Genomic DNA, 9,404 nt, shown 5'->3' on the forward strand with positions numbered 1-9,404 from the left:
CCCTTTTTATTTGAAAAATTTTAGTGTACATTGGCAGAATAATAAAGCCTATATCCTAATATACTGATACCTAACTCCCTATTACTCTGTGCTATATAAGCCTAATCAGGTAACTGTAGAATTCTGTATTGCCTTTCCATTGACAATGCCCCAAATTGGTGAAAATTAATTTCACTGAACATCCCTAAATTGTGCTACAACATTATTAACTGAATAACTCCATTCAAAACTTGATGATCATCCTAAACAATGATAAGGATGGGGAGGGACATTGAAGTACATTAGTGACAAACTCAACAACACCCAAATCAAATAAAACATTCAACATGTGAGGTTATACATTTAACACAGTATTTATTTGCTTTCCCTTGAAGACAACAAGGATACACACATCAATTACATGAGTAAAAACGACAACATTATAAATACAATAGGAAACATTAACATAAAAAACATCTATTAAATAATTTGTCAAGTGAAGTAGTAGCTGGTGTCATTCTGGAAGTGGTGGAGAGAAGAGTTCACAGCAATGTACTCCAGCTGGAAGCCTCCTGCCACTACAGAGGCATCGGACAGGAACTTTAGTGTCATCACATTCCCTGTGGGAGAGAGAAACGGGTAAAGGTGACATTTGGATATTTGCTATGTGGATATATCAAATCACATTTTATTTGTCACATACAAGTGTTTAGCAGATGTTATTGTGGGTGTTGCGAAATGCTTGTGTTTCTAGCTCCAACAGTGCAGTAATATCTAACAAGTAATATCTAACAATATACACAATCTAAAGTAAAGGAATGGAATTAAGAATATATAAATACTTGCACAAGCAATGTCAAAGTGGCATAGACTAAGATACAGTAGAATAGGATAGAAAACAGTATATAATTACGATATGAGTCATGCAAAATATGTCAACATGATTAAAGTGACTAGGGTTCCATAATTAAATGGGGGCCAGTGGCCAGTGATTTCCAAGTCTAAATGGATATATTGCTATGTGTATAAAGTACTGATAATACCTCCTGTCCTGATATTTGAAATATGGACATAGTTTATCAAAGAAAACCATTATAACTAAAAATCGATAAACAATTGATGATTAAAAAAGGGCTTTGCCTCATGCCTACAACCGCAGCACAGCCATACTAAAAAAGTCACAACATACCTCCTCTTGTGTACATTTGCTTTAATCCTTGGCAGAAATATACAGTAACTTCTTGATCTATAATAATAAATATTCATCATAATATGGTAATAAAATAGGAATGTGCTTGTTTCATACCTGTGCTAATTAAGTCATCTGGTAAGTAATCTCCACAGTACCTGGAAATAATAAATGTATTTATTTGATCGTAGAGTAACATGTTGACAAAATGGTCATACGAAACACAACTAGAGGACAGTAGCCTATGGTATGACAGCATGTTGTGTGAAAAGAGAGTCTTATGAGTCTTGTGAGTCTATATGAGTATCAATACATTTAGTACAAGGCACCTTTCTGACATCTTGGATAAGACTGTAACATCCCTGAATCAACCATACAATGTAAACTCAACAAATTAAAACTTAATGCAAAGGCACATTCAATCAAAAGTTGGATCCTCACCTCCCGGCAAAGCCAGAGACGTCATCATAGCTGTCATAGATCTCCAGGTAGTCTGCTAGACAGGACGTGTCCTCCTCCACGTCGAACTCCAGGAAATGCAGGCGTATCCTATGTCCATAGCGCACACGGATGTGCCAGTAGCAGATCTGCTCATCTTGGTACTCCTCTGGGTAACCAGGTGACTGGATGATCTTCTGCTGGTCTGTCAGAGTTCCTCCACACTCCTTCGCTGTGGACCATGAGAGAGGAGGAGACAGGATGAGGAAATGTTATATTAGAAATGATAGATATAGTGTAACAGATCAAATAGAAAGAACAAAATAATAAGCACAACTAATAAACTAAAATAGATCCAGAGGACTTTCAATTAGTTGATTTCCTTAGCTGATTGTAAATAATAAAGTGAAGAGAATATTCTGCACAATGGCTGTTACTAGACTGTTAATAGTAATGCTGTAGACATAACAAGTTTATTAAAACACACATTAGTGTGTTTGTTACATGTGCTATCAACATATGCATTATGATACATTAAAATAAAGGGACGTTCTGCTTGTTTTGTTCTCTTTCATGTGTGATGTGACCACTGAATGAAGTTAGAAATGGGAAAAGAGACTTCTTTGTCATTTGAATGAAGAAAATGAAATGAGCAGTTTGGATTAAATGAACTGAACAGCTCTAGATCCCTTGGATTTGTAAAGGGAAAATGATTGTATTTAGGAGCTGTTTTATGCAATTCATCGATGAAATGCGAACCATACATCCTCTAAGTCACAGGCAATTATGGGGAAAATGAGCGGCTGTGCCCTAAATGGCACCCTATTACCTATTTAGTGCATTACTTTTGACCAGAGTGCTATGTCAAAAACTAGTGCACTAATAAGGAAATATGGCGCCATTTGGGACACAGGTAGTATCTTAAGGCAGCTATCTCATCAAATGAGGCAACCTCTTCCATGTTGAGTACGGACGTCACACGTGCTGCCAACTCCAAACGTGGTCATGTATCATTCTCCACCATGAAAACATCATGACAGGTCCCAATACAGCTGTTTTGTCATGATTCATTTTAAAATGAGGTGTAAGTGTTATTTACAATATCTGGATAAAGGTCTTACCACATACTGTATAGTCGTGGCCAAAAGTTTTGAGAATGACACAAATATTAATTTTCACAGTCTGCTGCCTCAGTTTGTATGATGGCAATTTGCATATACCCCAGAATGTTATGAAGAGTGATCAGATGAATTTCAAAGTCCCTTGCTGCCATGCAAATGAACTGAATCCCCCAAAAACATTTCCACTGCATTTCAGCCCTGCCACAAAAGGACCAGCTGACATCATGTCAGTGATTCTCTCATTAACACAGATGTGAGTGTTGACAAGGACAAGGCTGGAGATCACTCTGTCATGCTGATTGAGTTTGAATAATAGACTGGAAGCTTTAATAGGAGGGTGGTGCTTGGAATCACGTGCCGTCATCATTGCTTTGCACAAAAAGGGCTTCACAGACAAGGATATTTCTGCCAGTAAGATTGCACCTAAATCAATCATTTATCGGATCATCAAGAACTTTAAGGAGAGCCGTTCAATTGTTGTGAAGAAGGTTTCAGGGCGCCAAAGAAAGTCCAGCAAGCGCCAGGACCATCTCTTAAAGTTGATTCACCTGTGGGATCGGGGCACCACCAGTACAGAGCTTGCTCAGGAATGGCAGCAGGCAGGTGTGAGTGCATCTGCACACACAGTGAGGCAAAGACTTTTGGAGGATGGCTTAGTGTCAAGAAGGGCAGCAAAGAAGCTGCTTCTCTCCATGAAAAACATCAGGGACAGACTGATATTCTGCAAAAGGTACAGGGATTGGACTGCTAAGGACTGGGGTAGAGTCATTTTCTCTGATGAATCCCCTTTCCGATTGTTTGGGGCATCCGGGAAAAAGTTTGTCCGGAGAAGAGAAGGTGAGCGCTACCATCAGTCCTGTGTCATGCCAACAGTAAAGCATCCTGAGGCCATTCATGTGTGGGGTTGCTTCTCAGCCAAGGGAGTGGGCTCACTCATAATTTTGCCTAAGAACACAGCCATGAATAAAGAATGGTCCCAACACATCCTCAGAGAGCAACTTCTCCCAACCATCCAGGAACAGTTTGGTGACGACCAATGCCTTTTCCAGCATGATGGAGAACCTTGCCATAAGGCAAAAGTGATAACTAATTGGCTGGGGGAAACAACACATCGATATTTTGGGTCAATGGCCAGGAAACTCCCCAGACCTTAATCCTATTGAGAACTTGTGGTCAATCCTCAAGAGGCGGGCGGACAAACAAAACCCAACAAATTCTGACAAACGCTAAGAATTGATTATGCAAGAATGGGTTGCCATCAGTGGCCCAGAAGTTAATTGACAGCATGCCAGGGCGGATTGCAGAGGTCTTGAAAAAGAAGGGTCAACACTGCAAATATTGACTCTTTGCATCAACTTCATGTAATTGTCAATAAAAGCCTTTGATATAATGAAATGCTTGTAATTGTACTTCAGTATTCCATAGTAACATCTGACAAAAATATCTGCAGACACTGAAGTAGCAAACTTTGTGGAAATTAATATTTGTGTCATTCTCAAAACTTTTGGCCACGACTGTATGTCCCAAAGAGTTACAGTTTAAAGACTGGGTTCTTACCACATGACGTAAAGTATTTAATTTTTCATATCATCTACAGACAAGTTAGACCATTAAGAGTTCAGTGTGTTCCTTGTTGGATTTAAACCTCAACATGTTGCTTTGCCTCGTCATTCTACAGTACAAAAATGTTCATCGTCTAGAGAGAAGTCCCAGTCATTGGGTATTTAGTGTTCCTTGTTGGCTTCACACCTAGAGGTGTTTCTTTGCCTCATCCATAGACTTGTGTAAGTATCTGCCTCACCATTCTATAAGACTGAGACACCATTAAACAGTCCAGCCTCTGTTGGCTCTCTCCAGAAGCATATTGGCATGGATGCACACTTTAGAGCCACTCCTGAAACCTTACCAAACCTCGTAAAAATGTCACAGGCAGTTATGCCGGGTGTTTATATTAATAATATTGCATTTGCAACCTTTTCCAGATATACTGAGATGGATAGGAAGCTAAATATCTTTCAACAAGAAAACAATCTTCATCTCCATGTATGAGCCCAGTCAGAGACAATCTTTATGAAATGAATCAACATTTAGTTTGCTGCTGGCATACTTTTCCCTCCTGTCGTCCATCATGACAGCTCAAAGGCATTCAGGTCTCGCTTCATCTGCAAGGCTTTGGTGAATCATCTGGAGTGTCTACAGCTGTACGTCACCCCATCACTCATAGGCCAGACTATCTCAGTTACAGTTATCACTGTTACTACTCCAGTGTCCTGCCTTACTCATGTTGGGAGTTCTTATGAGGTCTTTATCCAAACCACAGCCCCCCCTGCCCATGTACAGTCATCAATGTGTCCCACTAGTACGTTAGCCTACATGTCATGGATCACAATCAACTTTACAACTCTGACCCTGTGTGTCCTTAACCTCGCCCCTTAGAAACCAATGTCTGTCTGACTCAACCACACACTCATCTCATATGGTGGAGACTCATGGTCGATTAAACTGTTAAACCAACACACCCAGGACTGCCTAAACCTCCATTTGTCATGCAAGCAGACGGGTTCAAATATTATTTGAAATCCTTCAAATACTTTGAGCGTTTTCTTTAGCCTGCCTGGAGAGTCAGGTGGGTGAAGTTTGCACTTTTAAAAATGTTCTATTGGTTCCATTTGCAACAGTCAGTTCAATCAATCACAGATCGAGAATTTGAAATGATTTGGAATATAATTTGAAACCAGGTCTGTTCACTACTCACAGTCGGGGTTGTAGCAGTAGACGTCCCATCTTTCACTCTTGTTCAGTCTGTACCCGTAGTCGATGACACCAACCTTCCCAAAACCACAGTTGGCACCAGCTTTGACGATAGGGTAGCCTACACGACCTTTGTCATACCACCCAGCCGCACACACGTGAAAGCCTAGGAATGAGGGACAAAGAATTAGCCTGGTAAGAAACTGAATTTGCAAAGTTTTGGGCTAAGAGTGTCATATTGGTAAAATCATAAGAGAGCTTGGTTTCTAGAACTAGCATCCCCCTCTTAGTACCACAGATAAAACACTCTTACAGAAGATCCATGGCCATATTGGGTTACCACAAGCCATTCGTCTTGCTCGTATTCTCAAAACAAAACCCTGTCTTTGGAAATGCTGCGGTCCCTGTCAAAAATGTGCCTTCCACTGACTTTGCATCTGCAATTACAAGCGGACCATTGATGTGGGGATGTGGATGGGTGGTGGGTGGTGGGTGGTGGGGGTAACGCATAATGAACTCCAATGTATCTAAAAAAGCCTCCAGTCACAATCAGTGGACCACAGTCAGTCAGGAAATGCAGGGGAGACAAACTCAGACCTCCTAGGATAATTGGCCATGGGGCAGCTCTGCTTTAACCACAGACATACAAGTGGTGGTTTCTCAAGACAGGGCCTGGTCTGGCTACAGTTTGTCTGCCATGGTAATGTTAACATAAGCCAGCCAGGCAGGTGTTACTGTTCTTACTATACTGGGAAGACGTCTCAAGCTGGTACCAATTCACTACCTATAACCCTTCTCCTTGACCCTAAACCTTTGATGTTTGATCTGTAAAGTGTAGGAAATATGGTGAAAACAACACCCCCCCCTGCAGTATATTGCTTACATGTATATACCTTTCAGATCTACAGACATCGAAGGGTTAGGGCCAAGGGGAAAGGGTGGGGAGCAGATTGGGACCGGCTGAAGTCCCACAGAGCAACAGGCTGTAGTGTAGTGGCAAGACATCTTTGATTTCATGGGAGAAAGGCAAGATAAACACACTTTTTCCTGGCATTGCTTGTCCAGTGACCACATGGTCGGATAATTTAAACTGTTTCATTATTAGTGCTCTTAGGCAAACTGTAAGGCATCGTTAATCAACAGTGATAATGGCATTTTGTAAACTCAGGGCTCAGGGGCCACTCATTAGTTGCCACTGCTTATTTTGAAAGTCTGCATTGACATTGACAGAATCCAATTGGCAACATTATGCTGCTTCTGAGTTGTAGTCCTCCAGACTCTTTCCTTGTAAATTCAGAGAGGGGGGGAGAGAAAGAGACAGAGACAGAGACAGAGCGAGAAAGAGAGAGCGCAGGGGGAGGGAGAGAGAGATGGAGGACATGGACAAGAGGGGACTGGGGGGATTGGGAGGATAGGGACATTATTGTAAACCTATTTGACGAGCAGCCTCCAGTTGATCGTAAGTGGCCAGATTTCCTCCTTCGTATTTGCACACCGCCTTGGCCTCCTTATAAGTCAGCTGGTATCTCCCTTTACGCGATTCCCTGTGGTAGACTCCAGCAGCTTGCTCTGTCCAGAAAAAAATACGGCCCATTCAGTCAGTCAACACTGCTATCACTATCAAAGCACTACAGATAGACAGATATGCTGCCAATGCCTGTGTAGTGTCCCACTGCCACAACCACAAAGATACGTATCCAGGCAACAGAAAAACAAGTGGAAAATATTATGTTTAACAAGATTGGGGGAATCCTTCTCGGGGAGCTAGAACAAGCAAAATGGCATACAGACTAAGAAGTTCATCGCGGAAGAAAAGGAACATGAAACACCCACGGTGGATAGGCCAACATCTTTCAACTCTGTAATGTGTTGTGGTTGGATAGAAAGCCTTAGGACAGACGCTAAGTGTTTGTAATCTCCCTCTCGGGAGTGGTCATGCTGCTGTGCTTCCCTGTGGGTGGTCCACCTTTGAACCCGTTTTGACATCAGGCATGCATGACCTTGTAGGACTTGGAGTGCAGTCCAAGCTGGCTACGAGTCAATGTTTGCAACTACTAGTCAACCTCTTCCTCCAAGGTGCCTTGTGAGGTGGTACCTCATTTTCAGTATAATCCCAGAGAGTGGTGTGTCTCACTATTAGTCTAACCAAATGATATAGGGGGTTTGGGTTACAAGATATATTACTGAAAACATGCAGTTTAGTTTATGTGTTCCAGATGTGTGTAGGCCTGATGGGCAAGTCGAGCTCATTAACTCTATCAGAAGTAGCCTATACGACACATTCCGTTGAAAGTAGTTTGAGGGTGGGAAAAACGTTTTGCCTGTGCTGCAGATGGGCTATATCGGTCTGCTAATACAGGAATATAAATAGGCCCAGTGCACTACTTTTGTGAGAAAAAATATCTATATATATATATGTATTTTTTGGGGGTGCTGCAGCAGCCTCAGCACCCTTATTTCCTGCAGCTATGGGTTGGGCCAAATTCAGTCTTCAATATAATATTATTAGAAAATAAGCAGACTGGTCTATAAACTCAGTGTGTCAAGGGCAGATGCTATAGGAGTGGGTCTGTCTCTGTTTTACACAAGAAATGTGGAGTCTGATAAAACATTCTGTCCTATTTGTCCATTGCTATGCCCTAACATAAACACTGAAAGAATGTTCTGCACAGAAATTTGCACAGCTTTCTTGTTCATGTGTGTTTCTCGTCCCTTAGACAAAATGAAGTCATGCTTTGCAAGACGCTCATGCATGTGTACAGTCGTAAATGTGTCCCGTCTCCAACTGTGCCCACTACCCAAACACACACCATAGTGATATGTGCAATTTAATAATGTTAACCGTAAAAATGATGAAGACAAAGTGTTATCAGGGTTAATTAATGCTAAATGTTTTTAGGCAAAAATATATATATATATAAATAGCCTATGTTGTGTAGGATTGTGAGATTATGTTGAAGATAAAGACCTGTTAGAGAAGTGAACATATAAAGCAAAACTTTTTCTAACACATGGGAATGATAATTAGCCTAAGTTTGTAGACACATCAAAGAGGCTTCACTACAGACACGGGTTCGATCCCGGGATGTATCACAACCGGCCGGGTAAGAGAGTCCCATAGGCGGCGCACAATTGGCCCAGCGTCGTCCGGGTAGGGTAGGGTTAGGCCGGGGTGGGCCATTGTAAAATAGAGTTAACAAAAGAGAAACCGGCGCCTCTTATAGGTCTATGTACAAGCAACCAAAACAAAAGAAAACCATAGCACACTTTTTGAAAGATTCAGTGTCATTGTTGTGCTAAACGTTACATCGGAACATTCCACAACCATATTGTAAAACACAGCACATAAATCTTTCAGGAGAACGTCCTATAGAAAGCCAATGTTTCCAACCGCAGTTGTTGGAATGCTTAACAGTTCAAAAAGTAGCCTATCCTTTTTGGGAAAGTAATGACCCCAAGATCACAAAAGAAAACATGATTTACCCAACCATATGGAGTTATGAAAGATTCCATTTCTGAAGCCCCACGCTTGCACTTCCTTCAAGAAGAAGCAGATGGCCCAGATGACAGTGAATATGCGCATCCTCCTCCTGAACAGAACAGAGCTGTGCGCAACGGGTTGATATCCTCTCGCCAGCTGCTACCACTCGCGCTGTGCTCGCTGCTCATCTGGCGACTGGCCTTTTAAATAGACTGCCCCAGCGGCGCGCTCTGCCAAGGCTAAGCGTCAAGGTAATGAGAATACGTTGCCCAACACGGAGAAGTGACCATACATAGACTTATGGGAATTTACCAGTGGGGGACCATGACCTGCGTTAGATTTAAAATTGTCTGTGTCAAGCATTAAGACATTATAGGTTATACAGATGTTTAATGTGTCACTGACTTTATGCTTTAAGGCATAAAGACATCCATATTCATCACGA

The 9,404-nt window shown here is 41.7% G+C and overlaps 1 protein-coding gene across 1 annotated transcript; it reads right to left on the bottom strand.

Annotated features, from left to right (window-relative positions):
- Positions 1–329: 329 nt before the first annotated feature.
- On the bottom strand, positions 330–9,147 carry tnfaip6 (tumor necrosis factor, alpha-induced protein 6). The gene is made up of 6 exons (XM_064944494.1): positions 8,962–9,147; positions 6,910–7,047; positions 5,483–5,644; positions 1,610–1,838; positions 1,286–1,326; positions 330–599 (listed from the first exon to the last, which is right to left on the bottom strand). The coding sequence occupies exons 1-6, from the start codon at positions 9,059–9,061 to the stop codon at positions 472–474; spliced, it is 798 nt and encodes a 265-aa protein (XP_064800566.1). The 5' UTR covers positions 9,062–9,147; the 3' UTR covers positions 330–471.
- Between the last annotated feature and the right edge of the window lie 257 nt (positions 9,148–9,404).

This window comes from Oncorhynchus masou, chromosome 29, assembly GCF_036934945.1.
Source record: "Oncorhynchus masou masou isolate Uvic2021 chromosome 29, UVic_Omas_1.1, whole genome shotgun sequence".
In the NCBI taxonomy this organism is placed as follows: Eukaryota; Metazoa; Chordata; class Actinopteri; order Salmoniformes; family Salmonidae; genus Oncorhynchus; species Oncorhynchus masou.